The sequence below is a fragment of the Pocillopora verrucosa genome, chromosome 4, assembly GCF_036669915.1.
Source record: "Pocillopora verrucosa isolate sample1 chromosome 4, ASM3666991v2, whole genome shotgun sequence".
Classification (NCBI taxonomy): Eukaryota; Metazoa; Cnidaria; class Anthozoa; order Scleractinia; family Pocilloporidae; genus Pocillopora; species Pocillopora verrucosa.
The window spans coordinates 17,937,864-17,958,989 of NC_089315.1; the positions used below are offsets into that span (position 1 = coordinate 17,937,864).

Consider the following 21,126-nt stretch of genomic DNA (forward strand, 5'->3'; position numbering starts at 1 on the left):
GCACGCGCCGTTCAGTGAAAAACAAAGATGGCGAACTGATGTAATGTGAGCGTATACTTCGCGTGAGGGTTTTCGCTTGTTTTCTCGTTTGTTAGTCATCAAAACCAGTCCATTCTCATTTTTATACACTGGTTAAGATTTCAGAACTATCATATAGTATACATACTGACATTTTAGTTCAATCCTAGCCTATTTAGTGAGATTGTTTCGAGAATCCTAAATTTTACATCCAGTATTGTCGTCGTTTATCAAGGCATAAACATGTTTAGAATACCCGCTTCCTTAAGATTCCTTGGAGGGAACAGTAAACAGATCTTCAGTTCAAAAGGTAAGGTTTTACTTTACGGTGGTAGCGTTTAAAAGACCGTGCTTTTTTCCTTGTGCGGCCTCTGAGTGTTCAATTTATTTGACAACCGGTCCATTGTATCTTTACCAAAACATATTTTGCCATTAATCTGAGCTGTTCAGCTTTTATGACGCATATGAGCGAAGGCTTTCTTCGAAACTCAGGCTAACATTTAATATTATACTAAATGAGACATCACTTTGGAAGAATTTGCGTTTTAGGAGAGGTCGAACTGAAGGCGCATGGTATGTGATCTCACTACATCCGCTTACTCAGTTGTTTCCACAATCCTATGATGTCCGTTTTGTAAACTAAGTTGAATTTTACGTGGATGTTTTCTTGGGAACATAAAGCATTTGGGTGATTTCTTAGGCATGCGATTATTTCTTTTACCGCTCTCGCAACATTCGAATTTTACGGTCGATTATGGTGACGTTTTTGTTCGCCCTTTGGACTGTAGTAGATAATAGAATTTTCATTATGTAAGCGTCGTCATATGACATAACAAAAGTGAAAACAGAGCTTTTTTTTCAATCAATTCAAACGTCCTCCTTCTTTCTGTTTGAGTGCAACAGAAACCTTGAAGTGAAAATCAATTTTGTTCTGTTTTCACTCTCTTTAGCTAATTTATGCTTAATCTTTTTGTAGACTTTGTTTTGATGAGAACATTAAGTCAAACTTTCTTACAGGAATCTAGAATATTTTTAAGATTGTCTTAGAGCTCGACTGTAAACAGCATCGTGATATTGCACTTTTGTAGTGAAAAGTTCAATATTGTGTTCTGATTCTCTAAATGAAACCATTTCTAGTTGATTATTTTACTGTGGTTGATAAATTTTTAACCTTGTTGCAATTGTCTCTGGGAAACTGAGTGATGAAAGCAGGATAAATGATCTGGAAACAGAACCGAAAGTTTCAGAGAATTGTTGTTTGAAATACTAGTTAAGTTTGTTTTAGTAAAATATATGTATGTTATTTGCTATCAGGGAAGTCCATATTGGGAAAAACTGTGCCTAAGGTCTTAAGTGCCCTTGGCCTATGGCCTCAGGCAGTACTTAAGACAAAGGACACAGTTTTTCCCAATACAGACCAACCCAGGCTGGTGAATAACATCTCTATTTTTTCTAAAACTTAACAAAATACTTGCTAAAAGAACCTGAATGATTTAGGGCTGTAATTATGCCAAGATCCTCTCAGATTGAACAGTTTTTTTGAGAAGTGAATGGTAGTTGAAATAGAGATTGAAATTAAAGAGAGAGGCTTCACCAAGATATTTTTGTTTGTGTAACAATAAAGGTGATTTAAAAGGCTTCCAAATAAACTTCAAAACATTTTTTTGCAAGTATCTGTCACAATCTGACACCTGTTAATTCGAGAGCACACAAGAAAAAAGAGTGCATGTACACTTTTGAAAAAATAATAATGACACTGGTTTGGCAAACAAATTCAAGTTTGATGACTGTTACAACAATTTTTCCTTAAAAAACATCCAATATTCATACAGAAAGTATTATTCCCTTCCATCTATGATTAGTGTACAAAGAATGCCTCTGCTCAGTCAGTAAATGGCAATGAAAATAGTTGTAAGTAAATTCAAATGTGTGTTTGGAATTTGTGGAAGTTTGCTCCTTTGTTTGCTACAATGGCATGAGTAAATCTGGTCTTTTTCCACCAAAAAACTCAAGTCAAATGAGAGTATTAATCTAGAACCTAGGGGAATTCAATGTGGCTTTTTCTCTTTGAAAACATGTTTTTGTGGGCAACCAAAGTGATTTGAGAGAGAGAGAGAGAAAAGAGGGGATTAATAAGGTATTAAGCAGCTTGATTTGCGTAAAAATAATACCCAGCCAGCAAAATGGAACATATTTTTTAAAAAGGGCATCTTAGTGAGGGGTGTACTTGGCAACTTGCAAAAGCATAACTGTGCTGGTGGGGATAGATAGGAAAATCCAGACTGCACTAAGAACCAATCAGATAGCAGGATTCGTTACTGTGCCTTCTGAGAAAAATAATAAAAGCCCATATCACATGTTTATAACATACTCTACTTTTAAAATACTTTTTAGGTAATAATAGGACAACAATTTCTTTGTAACTTATCCCCTCATTTTCACATAAATTTGAAGAAAAAATATTTTCTCCAGTTATCCAACTGACCATTCTAAAATTGACAGAACTTTGTTTGCCATACTTTTGTCATAATGAGACTCTTGATATCTGTGGAATTGTTTTTTACTATTTATTTAAAAGAAAGAAAATCTTGCCAATTAAATTAAACATTTTAGGTAGAAAGCTCACTGTAAACAACTCCCTTGATCAGGAGGAATAATTTCAATGTTGTTTTGCTTGTATCAGAGGAAATGAGGTTAAATGTATTGTGGTGAGTGGACAACATTTTATCGGCTGTGCTTCACAAATGATTCAATCAAATAAAACCATGTTTCTAAAAACAGTACCTGACTTATAAGACAGTGACTTAAAAGTGTTTTCTACTTTTTCAGAATGTATAAAATCAGGTTATAGCTTCTCAACTGTCAGAAGATTGTACAATCAAGGGTTAAGAGATAGTAGACCTGTGTTTGCTGCAGTTACAAGTCTTCATAGCACAAGGCAAAGTACTTCAGGAATTTCAAACCACTGCCATGAAAGAAAATGCAGAAGGGTTTTTTCCTCAAGTAGTGGAAGCAAAGACAAGAGTGACAAAGGATCAGGAAATCAATGGAGTTGTCCAAAATGTGGAAATCCATGTACTACTGTAGAACGTAAGTTGTGGGTTACTCATTTACTTAGTCCAGGATTTCATTTTTTCACTGAACCACATGACAAAGCTTTTGAGCCACAGTCAAGAGGAGTACTTGCATACTGAGACTTGAGTGTAATGGATAACCTACAGTACATGTGCAAGATCTAAACAAAAAAAGAGTATTTGGTTTAATTCTTGTGCAGAAAAGTTTTTTTTCTTCCTTGCCTAGAAGTATTTTCTTAAAGGAATACTCAAAAAGTTCCCTCAAGAACAACTTTAGTAGATATCTTTTTTGGAATTTCTGCTAAACCTTCACAGGTTCAACATATGGATTGATAGACAAACTATCAGTGGGAGTTTTCTTGAACACTGCAACTCTTTTTCTGGTCTTTGAATATAAACATCAACCAGCTACAAGATTTTTTTACTCCATATTTATCTCAGTTTCAATTCCTGGACCTGTTGTCACATGTGGGTTAAGTTTGTTGTTGGTTCTAGTCCTTGCCCCAAGTGTTTTTCTCCAGTTCCTCTAGTTTTCCTCCCTCCACAAAAACCAACACTGCAAATTCAAATTTGACCTGGAAATAGTGGACAAGAAGAGCCACCTCATGAAATGTTTACTGCTAAATTTTTGATCCCATTCCTATTGATTTGTTTTGAAATAAAAGTCACTATATAATTTGTTGCACTTTAAAACATGCTTTTTTGTGTTTTGCAGCATCAACTCGTTTTGTACAGTGTGACAAGTGTAATCACTTCTTCCTAATCTTATCGGAATCAGATTCCAAGAGATATATTCATGTTAAATATAATGAAAAAGCTTCTGGAAATGAAGCAGATAAACAAAGCAAAGCTGTACAAGCACCTCCACCACCTCCCAGAAAGGTTTGTGTACTTTTATGTAGTTCCTTGATGAACCCTAAAACTCTCAGAAGTGATTAACATGTTACTTCTCTGTACATTGCGCAGCAAACAGGTATTGAGAATACTCAAAGATATCGGGCAGAAGTTGTTATTGTCATCTAATCCCCAATTTTCATTATTGTTTTACAAGGAAAGTGTGGCAGCTAAGGGAAGAGGTTTGGGGGGGGGGGAGAATCATCAATCAGAACTTGGTAAATTTAGTTAAAGGGTTAAATGCATCTTAGAATTAAAGAAGACTTATTTCAATTAATTTTAAAAAATGGGACTAGAGGAGCAAGTCCAGATAATAAAAAATGCAGATTATTAACATTTGAGTATGTTGTGTTGCTTAATCACAAAATAATTCACACAACGTCGTCATATCTTCTTGCAGATCTTTGAATACTTGAACAAGTATGTAATAGGTCAAAGTTACGCCAAGAAAGTACTGTCAGTAGCTGTGTATAATCACTACAAAAGACTGTCAGTGAACTTGCCGCAAGCCCAGCAATCTTCAGCACCAACAGAAGTTAAACCAGTTCCTCTCCAGAGACCATTCCCTGGCTCACCACAAGGTGATCATCCTTCTCTGAAGACTTTGGTTTTGATTTTCTTTATAGTTATTAAATGAAGCTTTTCAAAGCAGTTTACTAGCCAGGAAAATTGTTGAGGAACAGATTTGTTTTCTAGGAAATAATTGTTATTTTAAGTAAATTACTAGATTTGTATTAGTCTGTTGGTTTTAAGTGTGTAGTTATTAAATTTATTCGAGGCAAGCAAAAGTGATGTCATAGTTTAGGAGAAAATTTATTGATATGTAGCACTTCAATAGTTTCAAAGTTATTGAGTGTGAGCAAAGAAATTAGACTGATAACAAAGTTCAAGTATTGCTGCAATCAAAACTTAAGAGAAACAGCAGCAAAATAATTATGAAGTGTGCATTTGTGTGCAGAATTTTCTTTGTGTGCATTCCCTCTAACCTACTTCCACTATACATTGTGTGCAATGAGTTATAATGTATAACAAACATTTCAAGAGAATGCTTTCCCTTTTCCTTTTGGATAGAGCTGCAGATGCTCATGACTCAGACATCAAACCTCAATTCTCCCTTAGGAGCAAGTGGTGTTCATTCACCAAGTCAGCTAAGAGAACAGGCAGGAAGTGACATCCTGGACTCAGATGTGGACAAAATTCAACTAGACAAGAGTAATATCTTGCTGTTAGGACCCACTGGCTCAGGTAAGGGGAACCCTCTACTCTTTCCTATGCATTCTAGCAACAAAATAAATGTAATCTTAAGATGTGTAACATTTTTCTTGAATGTGAGACAAAGGAGATACAATTCCATTCAAATATTTAACCCTCAGTTGCTTTCTAAGAGGAATCTTTGCCAGAGAATGGTGTACTGACCCTAATGAATTTAATAACAGGCTAAGTTGTTTTCTAGATTCACATGAGACATGTGTCCTGCTTGCTGCTGACCTAGAAAGATGACACATTTTAGTTCCATTTCAAAACTTAAAGACTTTGAACATTTGTTATGAGCATGTGCCAAAGAATAAATCTCTAAAGGGAACAGTTGGATTTTAGAACTCACAGGTACCCATTGTTTTTCTTTTGTTAGGTAAAACTTTGCTTGCACAAACTATTGCTCGATGTTTGGATGTCCCCTTTGCAATCTGTGATTGTACTGCTCTGACACAAGCTGGATATGTCGGTGAGGACATTGAATCTGTCATTGCCAAGCTTCTACAGGTTGGTGTAACTCATGAATTTATCAGAGTAAACTGAAATAAAAATTGGACAATTTACCATCTTCAACACTATTTTATGAATCAAGTACAATTGGAGGGCTCGGAGCAAGAACGACCCCTTGATTTTTCGGCCATTTTTGAAAGTGTTCAGAAGTAGTTGACAACTACTTCTGAAGACTTTCAAAAATGGCCGAAAAATCAAGGGGTCGTTCTTGCTCTGAGCCTTTCAATTGTCTGTTTTGATTTTCCCACCCTTCACAGGAGGCTGGTAACAGCGTGGAAAGAGCACAGCAAGGTACTAACTTATGTAAAATAACTGTAATTAACTTGCAACTACAGACATGTTAACCTTTGAATTGAAGGACACAATGTCCAAGTCTAACTTGTTGGGTACTAGATCCTCACCTAATGAATAATCAAAGTGTAAATACTAAATTCTCAGGTAATTAATGAATAAGCTGAAGGAAAGAGAGGGTAATTTAGTATTTCTTCACACTGAAGAAGGGCTAACACTCAAAACGTCAGCTTTCAAACTCTTTACAAAGGCCAATTTACTAAATTACATTGTTATACTCTCCCACTGATGCAGCATTGCAGTTTGTTTAGAAACTTACCCCTTTATTCATTTGAAGGAAACAGCCTTCAGTTTATTTGCGTTTTCAAGGTGAAGCTGGACAAGCCACTCACCCAAGAATATTTCAATTAATTAAATTTTTCAGCATAGACTAGGTTCTCAAATATCATTGGCTAGTAACATTTGGTTCTTAATTTTCATTGCTTATTGAGCTGTGTGATCTGATGTGTCCAATTATGAAACAATTTAGGCGGTGCTTTTAAATTCAAACAAAATGATACATGAGGACTCTTTCAAACCAATTAGATATCAGCATCTTGTTATTGTAACTCAATGCTCTTTAACCTTTGCACTTGTTTCTATCAGGAATTGTGTTCTTGGATGAAGTGGACAAAATCAGTTGTGTACCAGGTGTGCACAATCTTCGAGATGTTGGTGGTGAAGGTGTACAGCAGGTAACTAAGACTCCTTCAAAGTAAAAATTCATTGTTTGTATTTGGATCTATCATATTTGCAATGTAAATAATGAAAAAAAAAATAAGTCCATCTGAATTCTTGAAATATTTTATATGGAAAGAAAGTGTCTCCTGAAAGAAGTCACTCAGTTTACTTGCGATAAAGAACCCAAATTTTTCATATTCGAAAAAATCCTAAACCAAAGAGAACCCTGGTATCATGGCGTAACTTAAGATATTTACAAGTCAAAAACTTTTTCACATTCGATATGCAGCAAAGGGGCCACGCTCTTATATCGTAGAAGTCTCCATGTATCATGTCCAATCTTAAATATTTTCAGTTGAGCCACCGTCGAGATCCATAACGTCTTCTTCGCGCTTTTTTCCTTTGGCCAAGATGGCTTTTTGAGGAGGGCTTTGACGTTCTTATCTGTTTAATTATCAACAAGCTCGGACAGTTTTAGATAGAAATGATCGATTTATATTTTTAAATTATTTTGTTTGTAGGGTTTGTTGAAGATCCTTGAAGGGACGGTGGTAAATGTCCCAGAGAGAAACTCACGAAAGATGCGTGGGGACAGTGTAGCTGTGGATACCACGAACATATTGTTTGTAGCATCTGGAGCATTCAATGGACTGGACCGAATTATCAAGAAGAGAAATCAAGAGAAGGTACTTATTATTAATGTTGACGGAAACTTTCAACAACTACCCAAGCAATATACCAAAATAAAAAGATTGCTCAACATCTTCTGCATATGTCATGTTTCCTCGTGTGTTTAAATGCGCGAAAAACTTTGTTTGATACTTTATTACCAACGAAACAATTATTTTTTCTTTCTTCTTATTGCACAATTTCCAATATGATCCGAATACATATTACTACCGGCTCTGTTTGTTCTGATAGTGAATAGGAAAAAAAAAATGTCTCGAAAAGGGTAAGATTTAGTTCCACAGGATCATAGCCAAATGCATAGCAACATAGTCATTGTACCAAAGCAAAAATGGCTCCAAAGATAAGATAACATTATTAGTAAGTATGCTAATATTTGAGCAAGCGTTGTGGAGAAGAAAAAAAACTTCTTCGGGTTAGTTAAGGTTGCAGTTGAGGTAAGCATGTTACAATTGTAATTTTCCCTTCTGTTGAGAATTTTTGTTGTTGTTAATCGTAAACAACGATATTAATCTGTTGGTACTGTTACTCCAGGTGATCGGGTTTGGAGCACCCACCAGCGATCGTGGTTCTAAAGGAAAAGAGCTTGACATCTTCAAGAATTACCAGCCTGATGTTAGAGATGATAACGCCGAGCGGGACAAGTTGCTCAGTAAGGTGGAGGCGCGGGATCTGGTTGAGTTCGGGATGATACCCGAATTTGTGGGTCGACTTCCTGTGGTGGTCAGTTTACACTCTTTGGATGAGGAATCGCTTGTGAAGATACTGACTGAACCTAGAAACGCTCTGGTACCACAGTACCAAGCACTGTTTAACATGGACAAGGTATGACCTCGATATCAGATCCTTTTTTCAGTTTTCCTAACGAGCCTTGATCCGGCCTTTTCTGTGACATGAATGAATCTTTTATTTTATCTCCTTAAGCGTGTTGTGTTGTTTTGTCTCCCCCCCCCTCCCCCCCTAAATGAATGCTAAAATTTACCCTCTCCCCCGGTAGTATTTTTTTCGGGTCGTACCCACAACAAAGAAACGAAATCGTCATAGTGTCTTTCGTGAAGTCACCTAGCTTACCCGCCAGACTATCCTGTCTCCGGCAGCTCTCTTCAACTTGGCCCTTCGGTGTTAAACGTGTGTTATCCAACCTCCATTTGAGAAAATTTACCATTTACTTACAGGTTTATTCCCAAATTGTGCATGATAGTTTAAAATGGTGGTATGTTTGTGCCAGGGATTTTCTGTTAACTGAGAGTGTCTTTCCTAGGTTGAACTAAACCTCAGTCCTGATGCCTTGAAGTTAATCGCTAACAAAGCTTTGGAAAAGAAGACGGGAGCACGTGGTCTGAGAGCCATACTGGTAAGGACATGGTCAATGAATCGACAAGTAGAACTCTCGCTGATGTAGAATCAGAATACCAGAGTAATGAGAGAGCTAAGATAACTCTCTCAAGGAGTCAACGAGAATTAACGATTAAAACAGGAGCGCGGCAACACGCGACTGACTAATTCATGGTTTTAGCTCCGGACGTGGAGAGGGTTGTGGATATTTTTTGGAACATTTACAGGGTGAAGCAAGGCAAAGCCGCCGCAAACCTAGATTACTTTTAACATTCAATACTGAAAATTTGCTCTGTTAAATAATTCCGTCTGTTGTACCTCTCGTGGATTCTACCGATCAGTAAAAGATAACCCAGTGTCACCAAAGGAAGAGTTCTTTCTCGCCATTTTCGTTTTGGTGCAGATTCTTTCCAGCCAAAATATTTTAAGAGAAAGATTAGATCAATATATGTAATTTTATTAATGATTTTTTTAAGGTTTTATTAATGCATAATTTTAATCTTCTAGGAGAATTTGCTATTAGACCCCATGTTTGATACACCTGGCTCTAACATCCGGACAGTTTATATAGATGAACACGTGGTCGATGGAAGTAAAAAAGCTGAATACGTCTTGGCCCCTGAAGAAGAGGCCCCTAGTGCCGAAGCGAATGAGGAACAAGAAGAAATATATGCTGGGGACGTCAGTTCAAGGGCATAAAAATAACAAAATGAACATTCAACATTGACTGTATGGACCATCAACAGTTAACTTCCAAGATTGTTACACCCATCGTTCTTCCGGCAGGAAAATGTTTATAGCGCTTGAAGATATTTTCAACGAGAAACGAAGACATAAGAGAAACGCGCGATACTGGGGAAAAATCTACTTGGCACTTTTATGAATAGTCCAATATCGTATTTACTGCTTGGAAAATTATTGTCTTTGTTGTCTTTTTCTGATATCAGTTTTTAATATGGTGTTACCCGTCTGAAGTTAGGGCTGTTGTTTTGTTTTTGTTTTATGTTTTTTTTGCGCGAAAACATAAGATCGTCGTTTTAATAGTCATGTAATTTTTGGGTTTAATGAGAGAATCTCTTTTACTGTACAAAACCTCGTGATTTCATAGCTGAATGTAAAATATCTCACTACTATTTGACCCGCATTAAATTCTCTTTGACCAACATCTAATTTTTCTCGGGTTGTACAGTAGAATTGTCTATACTTGCATAGAATCCCAATAGACTAAAAAACCTTTTAACCCTTTAACCTCATAGTGTGATTATCATCTAATTTCTCCTTACAGTATCAACCTTGAATCACACATAAAGGTCACGAGAATAAAAGAAATGATCACTAACTAAGGAAACTCTTGATTGTTAAGCAAATTCTCCTTGTCAGCAACATGAAAAATGTTCAGAGAACAGTATGGAGAATAAGCAAACTGATCTTAGGGTGTAAAGGTTCAAGAGTTTTTTAGAGAGGGTTTCATGCAAACAAAGGTGTAATGCACGATGTAGATTGATTTAACCCTTTGTCCCGAATAATGAGAAGCATCTTATTTCTCCTTACAATATCACCCTAAACCAAACATATAAGTCACGAATAAAGGAAATAATCAACTAAAGAACTATACAGAAAATAGTATAGAGAATATTTATACTGATATTTGAGTGCAAAGGGTAACTAGCGTTTCGTGACTTTATACTCCACTGCTAAAACTCTGAAAATCTTTTGTTTCTCAAGGGATGTTCCCTTTTTTTCAAAGTTAACGCCGATAGTGTAGACGTTGGCAAATGGCAATACGTGAGTAACAACTTTTATTTCTCGTTTGAGATATTCTCAATGATCATGCTAGACGTGGCTTGATGAAGGCGATAAACCACAATCTAAAACAATTATTTGTCTCGAACAGGGTAGAAAAACTACGAATTTTTATTGCAGGACCCGGCGACACGACATTACGCCAGATGCCCCTTCCCCCAACCCCCTTCGCACTCACAAGGTCTTGCTGTCAATGTCACCTAGGGAAGAAAAAAGTTGCCTTTTAATGAAGCAGATGAAAAAATTTGTTTCAAGGATTACAAGCACAGTCTGTTGGGCTTCAAATTTGTCAATTTGTCGATGATGTCGATGAATCTTCTTCCGCTTCGCAGCTCGGTAAATATTCATCACTAACCACCTCTACTTCGGTGAACTAGAGAGAAAATGTTGGGCCAGATGCATGTTTTGGAAATTTGTCATATATTGCAAATGAAAATAAGTGAAACGCTCCATGTGGAGTTTTGTGAAGGAGTAAAGTTGTAACAAGGTCGAGGTAAACTGGTGACGAAAAGTGTTGCACCACAGACCGCAACATTGCATTATGGGAAGGTCTCTCAGGCATGGCTGACAAACTACTCGAACGTGTGTAATAAAATCGTTACCCAAACAGTGAAGATTTCGAGTTTCTTTACACCAACAACGATTTATTACAATAAGAAAAAGAAGATACAGCCATGGTGAGTGCTACAGTTTTATACACTGGCCTTTAAGAACACTGTTTTTGCTGTATTATTCCCTTTGAATTTACCCTATGAAGACGAAGTTGTGGGCACGTTGATAGGGTCAAATGATACGATCGATCTTGAGTCAAAGAGCTAACGAACATGCTCATCATTTCAGCCGCAAAATGAATACGTTGAACAGTCTAGGAAACGCCGTGGATACAGACTCGATCACTTCGAAAAGAAGTAAGTGAGACAGAGAAAGAGAGATACAGAGACAGAGAGATAAAACAGCTGAGTTGTACAGAGGACAATTCAGATTAAAATCGAAATAGATAGATAAATTTCACCGTGGAAATATAAACAGGGAGAGAGTTGTAATTATTCAAATAGCAGGGCCAATCTGGTAATTGATTCCAATAGAATGTAGTTTCATGAAGTATTGATTAGGAGTTCAAATCACGTAGGCACAAATTCATGTAGTCTTTGTTCTTATATCAGTCAGTAGATCACCATTGTTTGGTTGATTTTTCAGCGAACTGTTATTTACGGTAATGAATGACACTAACATTTGAGTAACTTTGCGTATTTTAGGCGTAAAAAAGAAAGTCGTGAGCCACATACTCATGCAAAGTATGCCCACAAACTCCATGGCCTCAAGTAAGTTAAATGTTCATGTTACTTCATTAACTGTTTGAAAAGGTTGAATAATCCTCTCTGGACTGGTGATCCATTGCCCCATTGCCCCACTTTATCCCAGTTGCCATAGTGTGAAGCAACTTAGAATGTTCCTATTCCTCTCTGGCAGGATGTTATTTCATTATGAATGCTTCTCCTCCTTTCCCCTGAGCACTTTGTCATGATTTCCTGACAGTTCCTTGGTGCACGTCTATATTCCTGCAAGGTGTTTGTTAGGAATTAGAGGGCGTGGTACACTTTTGTGTAAGATGCAGCTTAAATTAGCAACACCACTCATTTGGTTAAACACAGAAAACAGCAAATTTTAATTCTGATGATGTGTATTGTTGCCCCTTTTCAAAGTTTGAGATTGTCCTTTCTCTTTGACAGGGCCAAGATGTATAATGAAAAGCGCCGCCTTGAAAAAATACAGATGAAAAAGACGTAAGGGGATGCTCATTAATAACATGTTTTGTTGCACTTGTTGTTCTCTGCCATATTATTATATAGATAGTGTGATTCTTTGATGTTATCTTAATGATTTCAATATTTAACAGACTAAGAATGCATGAAGAACGTCAGACAAAGACAAAAGACAGCCAAAATGTACCAGAAGGTGCAGTTCCTGCATATCTGTTGGACAGAGAAGGGCAATCACGAGCAAAGGTGCTCAGTAATATGATCAAACAAAAGAGAAAGGAGAAAGCGGTAAGTTGTGTTAACTTTACAGCTCACCGGTAGAGCATGCAAATAAATGATCTGATCATAAGGCCACAAGTTAGAATCCTTGGGCAAATTATGTGAAAGACAGTTTGTGAAAATTCTGGATTAGAAGTCAGGGTCAGGTAGAACAGCACATTTCAGTGTTGTTTTACTTGAGTGCAAGGAAAAATGGAAGGAAAGAGAAAGTTAACATTGAAACTCTCTTCAAAGACATCAAACTCAACCATGTTTTTCAACAGCCAGCCTTAGAATTTCTTTCTCTTCCTCTCTTTCATTTGTAAACCTGTTTCTCCAACAGGAAAATATAATCTCTCCAAGTGTATTGGAAATTTATTCAACTGGTATCATTAACAGCACATGAAATTCTATGTAATTAATCAAACTTCAATACTATTTGCTTGTCATTAGGGAAAATGGGATGTACCACTTCCTAAAGTAAAAGCTGTTGGGGAAGATGAAGTTTTCAAAATTGTCAAAACAGGGAGGTCCAAAAGTAAGTTTTCGGGCTGTTAAATGCTACCTGTACTGAATTTAAACACATTTATTCATGATAATGGTGCCCAGGAAATTTAACCATGCAAAAGTTAGATAATGTGATCAAGTCATGGATAAATTGGCTCTTTTGGCCAATTGAACCCCTTAAGCAGCTGTATCAATGTGTATGCCATGTGCCACACCTTTTTCATTTCAAATCTGGGAGGGTTGGTATAAGTTGCTTCAAACATGTCAGAGTTTGGTCAAATCTAAACTTGAGTTACCCAGTACATCTTTGAGGCTGCTAACAGAGAAAAAAAAGTCGTAAGGTACGTTGTGGAGGCATGCCAGATATTGAAATCCCATCAGGAAAATGTCATCAGTGTACATGTACATGAAATAGTGGTCATTGTATAAGCATATTTTTGTATTTTACCACAAATCAATGGTCTCATTATCTCAGGGGAAGGTATTTTGTGTTTTTGTAAGATTGTGTTTTTTTTTTCTTTTAGAAAAAGCATGGAAAAGGATGGTAACCAAGGTCTGTTATGTTGGGGAAGGGTTTACAAGGAAACCCCCAAAGTATGAGAGGTTTATCAGACCAATGGTGAGATCTTCCTTCTTAAACAATGCCAGTATGCATTGACTCATTTATAATGCCTGTATGCATAGCCTTACCTGTACATTGTATGTGCATACTTGCACTACAAGATACCACATCCTCAATCTGCACAGGCTCCATTAGCAGCCAGCAACCAGCAATGTTTACCATCTATGAGGAGCAAAATAGCTGCCTATTTTCTCTGAAATTAACAACGTTAGAGTAAAGATTGAACTTCCATTAGCTGCCTACTTTGCATATTTCAACTGGTGGGTGATCTTTGATTAAGCTGAAATGAAATATTGATCCATTTCTTTTCATTGCTCTTTTTTAGGGTTTAAGATTCAAGAAGGCTCATGTCACGCACCCTGAGGTGAGATCCTGAATTTTACATGGTTTGAAGTTTCACCAATTGACTCATGCTAAAATTACAGTGAATGTAAACCAATAAGCTATAACCTTTGGAAGAAATTCTTGGTTCATACTCAATTTTGCATCTTATTCAACTTGGTCTTTGAGATAATTTACTACGTTTATTACATACTTTTGTTACTTTTCAGTTAAAAGCAACATTTTGTCTTCCTATTATTGGAGTGAAAAAGAATCCCCAGTCACCAATGTACACACAACTAGGAGTCATAACAAAAGGAACTGTTGTTGAGGTAAGAATTGAAAAGGTCCTTTCCTAAAGCAGGTTTCCTTTGTCTGACAGTGATAGATAGCAAATTGTAAGAGTAATTTTAAGGACCCTGATAAAATTCATGTTACAATATTTTTCTAAAAGATGTTGTGTCCAGATTGGTTAATACAGTGGACTCTGAGTCAAGAGGTCTGGGTTCAAGACCTGGCCAGGTCATTGTATTGTGTTCTTGGCTTAAACACTTTCCTCCCACAGTGCCTCTCTCCACCTGTTGTTATTAACTGACTTTCCATTCTGTTGGGAGGAAAAATACTTCTTAGTCACTTCATGCTAAGGAAACTGGGATGAGCTGCCACTGGGTGGGCACCTGGGACAGATGTTTTATATTGACTGTTCAGCTTTTTGAATGATTCTATGAGCCCACATGGTGTACAGCGGTCATGTTTATTACCATGTACTCTCGTCAATATAATCTGGGTTATTGGACCTGCCATCTTGTATGTGTTCTGTCTTTTAACTTTTCTAACCCGAAAAGATGACAGTTGGTGCTTTGCTGGGATAATGATAATAACATTGTAATCTGGGTAATTTTGAGGACTTTGTCAAAATGATTGTTAAGATATGTACAGGTTGTATGTCTAAACAAACTCATTCTCAAATGGATAACAAAATTTTAACAAAGCTATTTTATGCCCCAACCACTAAGTATAGTTGATTAAGAAAATTATACAAAGTATCTTTGTTGTGTATTTTGATGAGTTGAAGAAAATTACCAAATTTACATCCTTTCTGCTCAGGTCAATGTTAGTGAACTTGGCTTAGTAACACAAGGAGGCAAGGTTGTATGGGGTAAGCCTACATGTAATGTAATATTACATTTTCTAGAAATACTTTCCATCACCCATCAGAAAAATACCAGACAATTAGGGATTTCAGAGGTCAATTAGAAAACTGAGAAGCTATATTCATCAAATGCCCCAACTTACCCAAGTGGTCAAAGCTGAATACCTTCATTTGTAACAAACCCTTGATTGCATAAACCCAGATTGAATAAAGGCAAAAGTATTTAACAATGATATATGGCATAGGTTATGTTTTCTTTTGCTGTGGCACCTCTTTTCTAGTTGGGACTTGTCAAAGACATAAACTAATACATAAAATTTGGAGCATTTTAAAAAAAAAAAATCAATTTGAAAAACTAACCCAGCTGGCAATGTATAGTGGATCATTGTAGACAAATGAAAGAGTAGAAAGTGACAAACAGCACTTGTGGTTGTCAGGGAATTACCTTCTCTTTTTCTTTGCATCTTTTTCAATCTTTTTCTACGATTCAAGAGCCTGACACAGGCTAAATCTGTGGTAGATGGAGAAACAATTTGAATTGTTTTTAAAAGAGGTTTTGAGCGACATATTTCAAATTTAGTGGTCTTAACCAGTTGGCCAGGGTGCATCCACAACATCTTAACATGAAAAGTTTTTGTAATTGGGTGTCTGAAAAGAGATTTATATACCACCTTATTGCGTCAAACTCTCACATTTAGTATTATGAGTGTTTGTAATTCAATTTTGAGATGTCGAGTGCTTCAGATTGTTTAACTATACGTTCTCTTTGTTATTATTTTTTTAGGTAAATATGCTCAAGTTACAAACAATCCGGAAAATGATGGTTGTATCAATGCTGTATTACTGGTTTAATGACTGGAAACTGTTAGGACAAACTTGTAAATAAATGCTTTTGACCTTATTCATGAGTTACGTGTCATTTTTATATCAACTGTTCGCATGAATGGCCTGGAGAGGGTATTATAACAGTATAATTTGGATGAAACTATCAGAAAAGGCCACTTAATAATGCAACTGTTACCATAACCCTAAGTATGCAAATAGTTGCAAAGCCTCCCTCGCTTTCCCACTCCACCGCCATTATCACACCATTTGGTATAGCGCTTCGTTTTACTAACTGAACGCCTGGAATGCCATGGCAAGCAGGCTGCAATCTACTCGAACACTCTGAATCTGTGTGGGAGGCAGATCGACCACAATGTTTTTTCCTTTTTTATACATTTTTTTCGCGCTCTTCTTCTTGCGCAAGCCTCGCCTTTCGCACTTCCTTCACGCTTGCCTAAAAAACAAAAAATGGCGCCGTGTGCCCCACTCCGCGGCCGTCTTAGCAGGGCAACTGAGTGGCCAGTCATAAGTTAGGGCGGTACTTCAAACAACCTTTCCGTCTTGTCTCCATCTTATCTCCGTCTGATTCTGTTCGCTTTGCTTATTGTAGCTGTATGCAGGACGCGTGTGTCATATGCACCTTGTAAAACCGTTGCTCATCATAGTCTCTGTGGCTCAGTGGTAGAGCATTGGAGCGCGAATTCCGAAGGTTTGACGTTTGATTCCTCGTGAAGACTCAGAATTATATTTTTCTTTGTCCCACACTCGAGACAAGAAAAATGAAGGTGTTCCTCCACAGCTTCTACATATATTACACCCATTTTTTGTGTAGCTCTTATCATTCTTATCTCCAAGGACAACTGCAGCTACAAGGACAAGTAGAATTTTAGCAGAATACTATTTGAGAATTCAGTATATTCGCCTTTGGGTTCGGGAGCCACCCCAGGTCTTCATCTTTCCATTCCTCTGGACTTGCACTTTCACTTGTTCCCGCACCCGATGTGCCATCAACGGAGTCAGAGGAGTAGCGAGTCGGCAAATAGCCACAATAGCCACGAGTTGCTCCATCTGACCTCATGAAATCCTCGCATTCACCACAAGCGCATTTCCCTCTTTCTATTCCTCGTACATCCTGTACCCTTTTTCTAAACACATTGCCCATTTTCAAGTTTTCACCATGCAATCACACGCCACCCAATTAAGTGCTATGTGCGCAGACGCGGTTATGTGAGTAACTCTTCCGGCTAGTTATTTTCACTTCCGGTTATTTTTGTTTTGGTTTTGTTTATTTTTGTCAGTCAGTCTTCTAGTTTACGCATCCTGATACAATCTTGTCGTGTGCACCCTGAAACTAGGGGTTCAACAAAAAGAACCTATGCTATGCTAGATACGAAAAACCACTGAAAAACTCTCTTTAGCTATGGCCAAAAAATGTGTGGAAACGTATATGTCATTGAATGCAGCAGCACAATACCCCGAGTAAAGGGTAAACTAACCTGGTTTCACTACTAATCACAAAGAAATCAATGATTGTAATGATGTTTTACAGAGAGTTGGAATACCAGAATTGCAACAGATACAAAAAAAGAGGGCGGTGAAACATAAGACTGACCGACCCAGAATGACTTAATTTTCCAAAACTTCCGCGATGCCACGCGAACCTCTTCAACGGGCCATCAGAATATTAATTTCTGACTGATTCGCTTCCATGTCACTCAAAAGTCAGAAATTACATTATTCATTACTGAGATCTACTTCTTTTACTGACATCGGTCTTTCAAATTAGCTCGTTTCGAGCGTTAGAGCAAATTCCTGATCACATAGTTGTTCCTAAAATTCAGCAGCCGTGAATTTTTTCCTCTTGTCGCATGCAATCCGTCACACGCAATGCCTTTGATTGAGCTCGATTCTTGATTAGCTAGCTGAGCGTGCAAACAGAACTCCGCGCCAAATCTGTGACGTACCAGCCTATTATTGGCTGCAGTCGTTTATCCATATTCATCAGGAGTTGTAGAATTTTTAGCAAACCACACTGTCCGTGAAGGAGCGAAGACGTGCCGTTCGTTGTGCTAAACATGACGTTTAGATTTGGAAGGAAGAAGACCTTGGGCCTGGAAAGAAGAGCAACGAAAGCACTTTTATGTCATAACAACAGCAGGTGAGCATTACTTTTGTAAAATGTCGCTTCCATAGGAAATCCAAACGAGACATATCTCAGTTAAATGACGTAACTGGAATCGTTTGCTCGGTCTGAGCGACTCTTCATATCTCGAAATTCGACTAAATTAGGGTGTTGGCTTCGAGAAAAGCAAGACCTATGACAGTAAAACATTTTTAGCGAAACGCTCCAATAAAAATGTTTTGTTTAATAAATCTATTGACGACTTTATTCATTTTGGATTTGAATGCAGCCACGTGGAGGTCTAAGGGGTCCCTACTCAGTGGTCCTTGCTTCATTGTAAATAACGTTTTAAAAGAGGTTTTGATGTTTTCCCTTTTTCTATAATTGTTTCAAAGAGCAAAACTCCTAGACAAACTTTTAATCTTTAGTTTTCGTCCTCTAGAAAAGTAAGTATTCACTTGTCACATTCACATTTTCTACTTTCAGGAAGAGAAATATTTTGAGAAGAATGGAAGAAAAAAGATTTTGGTCAAGAGAAGACACTGAAATCAAAGAATTGTTCTGTGGATACTGCAAAGATAAGAACTTTAAAATTATTTAGTAATAGTGGCAAAAATGGTGGCCCTTTATATTTCTAATTATTGTGCGAAGTCTTCGTTCCTTCACCAATTGTCTTGGAACAGATAAAACTGATTATATGGTGAGTGTATAGTTGGCAATTAGCCACCATTTTTGAAATAGTTTGTTGTGTTACTGATTGTTAAACAGACCCTGAGCGATCATTTAATTTATTTGAACTACCAGTCGCAATTTGGTGTAATGTATCTAAAATAATCTATTACACTCAATTTAAGGCAGAAACAACTGGAAACTGATATAATACTGACAACAAATGCTGACTTTTAAACGATAAATTTCTAAGCTCTGATCGCTCATTTTGTTTAACAGTTCGTTTCACAGTTAAATCCCAGTTGATATCACATAAAGGTGATATTGAGGTGGCACTTCAACAAATTACCTCGGCCGGACAAAAACCAAATGGAATTCAAAATTAAAATCTCTTGACAAGCTCTATTGATTTTACAAATTTTCTCTACGTCAAAAATCACATCGCTCAACACTATCGACGAACATTATCTTCAAAAATCAAGTTTTCTAAGTTAGAGAAGACTCCTCAAAACAGACGAAAACAACTACTGCTACAAACGACTTGAAAAAACCAACACGTCACCAACGGATCAAACAGAATAAAATAACTTTAAATACTGATCAAAACCGACTAATCAATTAACGGACCAACACCATTTGATTCTTAAACCACTTTTCTGCAGACCAGACAAATCACTCTTACAAACCCAAGTTTTAACGTTCGACTTATAAACAATTGTTCACTCGACTCTGATGACTTCTGCTCAAGCCATTCACTAGTTTCGACCAACCTTCCTGTAGCTTCTCTCTTTCGGAAGATCGTTCCTGACGACTGACAACTAAATGATACCAAGAGAAAAGTTGGGCAAAACATATCCATTCAATTAAAAATTCATTTTTGGCTTGAACTGAATTAAACAGGAAATTTGGGAATTTTATTAAAGAAAGTAAGGATTTGCTTTTCATATACGAAGCAAGAATTCAACGGAGTGCCATCTTCAATTATATCCTTTACTTTGTGCCATCATCTGGGTTTGTTTCCGTTTGTAAGTAATATATGTTTTAAAACTCTAATGCCTGGTCACGAGCTCGTCCATGAAACTGACCGCTATATAAACCATTTTAAATTGACTCCTTTCCATGACGAAGAAATGCAGATTTTCGTATTTCAAAGAAGAGTTTGATCAGTAGAAATTAAGATGGTGAACTGTTTCACAAATTGTTCAATTGTTTACAGATCAGACGAAAATAAACTTGAATATACGAGCAAATCTTTTGACCAGTAAAGAATAAAAAGGTCTATTGGCAACGATTCGTTTTAATGAAAAATCATTATTTTCTAACACAAACAAGAAAATCAAATTCTTATTTGCTCGTCACTGTTTTAAGGTATTACCGGTTGAAACACATTAATTCCAGACGTAACTTGGAATCAGATATGCAAATGAAACAAAATCGGAGAATTTTACCTCGGAATTTTTTTAGAAGTTACCAAATCAAAACAGTTGTCATTATTTCGAGTTAAACACATTCACATATTGATGACGAGTGCCATGAACATTCAAGGAATTACAAACATTTGCTTATTTTATAATTTAAATTTTGGACAGAGAGCACGTTGAATTTACGAAACCGAAGCTCGAACCAAAAATTCAAATTTGTTATATTCAAATTTAAGTTTAAAGAAAATTAATGGGGTTATGAACGTTATACTATACCAGCCATGAAGAAATTTTTCACAGGTATATGGCAATTTTTATGCGTCCTCGCTTTGAGAAGCTAGTAATTTTTATTCCATTACTGCGATGGTGACTATTTTGCTGTTTATGTAAAGTTGTTTCTTTAATAGGAAATTTCTTGGTAGTCTCTAAAACTTGGAAGTTAATTTGCATTCGAAAAAGGACCACTTGTTACCGTCCGGACCCGGCATTTAGTTTTAAAATATATCATAGTTAGTAGATTTACTCCTTACTGCAAGTGGAAGAAAGATCTTTTGTGCAGTCACTCGGTGTAACACAGGAATACAGAGAGAAATGATGAATAGAAGTTCAAAATTTTGATCTTCAAATTCGGTTTACAATAATACAGAAATTGTACGCGTTGGACGATTCATTCTCCTGAAACCATTGGCTCCAACTTAATTAGAGCCTGACTGTGAAACGTCTTTGCCCATAAGAGGCTAAAATCGAATTACAAAAATTTGCTCCAACAGTTCAATACTATTTTATTTCTGAAATTGCTTCGCGAATCCATTTTAAGAAACTTGGAGCCTAATTGCTAAAATCAATTTAGAAAAGTTTGCTCCAACTTCTTCTTATTCATGC

At 36.8% G+C, this 21,126-nt stretch overlaps 2 protein-coding genes across 3 annotated transcripts; both read left to right on the forward strand.

The window, feature by feature from the left end:
- The first annotated feature begins 23 nt into the window (after window positions 1–23).
- LOC131769162 (ATP-dependent Clp protease ATP-binding subunit clpX-like, mitochondrial) lies at window positions 24–9,948 on the forward strand. 2 transcript variants are annotated; one of them, XM_059084911.2, is made up of 12 exons: window positions 24–328; window positions 2,848–3,108; window positions 3,808–3,974; window positions 4,387–4,567; window positions 5,058–5,231; window positions 5,617–5,747; window positions 6,008–6,041; window positions 6,687–6,775; window positions 7,283–7,447; window positions 7,983–8,273; window positions 8,710–8,802; window positions 9,291–9,948. In XM_059084911.2, exons 1-12 carry the CDS (start codon window positions 262–264, stop codon window positions 9,480–9,482), a joined length of 1,845 nt encoding a protein of 614 aa, XP_058940894.2. In that variant the 5' UTR covers window positions 24–261; the 3' UTR covers window positions 9,483–9,948. The 2 variants fall into 2 exon arrangements, with proteins under 2 accessions (XP_058940894.2, XP_058940895.2); XM_059084912.2 differs by having other exon boundaries at window positions 5,106–5,231.
- Window positions 9,949–11,140: 1,192 nt separating this feature from the next.
- Window positions 11,141–16,108, forward strand: LOC131769157 (ribosome biogenesis protein NSA2 homolog). The gene is made up of 11 exons (XM_066165985.1): window positions 11,141–11,263; window positions 11,427–11,494; window positions 11,843–11,908; window positions 12,317–12,370; window positions 12,484–12,634; window positions 13,058–13,142; window positions 13,636–13,730; window positions 14,059–14,097; window positions 14,285–14,386; window positions 15,162–15,213; window positions 15,992–16,108. The coding sequence occupies exons 1-11, from the start codon at window positions 11,261–11,263 to the stop codon at window positions 16,057–16,059; spliced, it is 783 nt and encodes a 260-aa protein (XP_066022082.1). The 5' UTR covers window positions 11,141–11,260; the 3' UTR covers window positions 16,060–16,108.
- The last annotated feature ends 5,018 nt before the right edge of the window (window positions 16,109–21,126 follow it).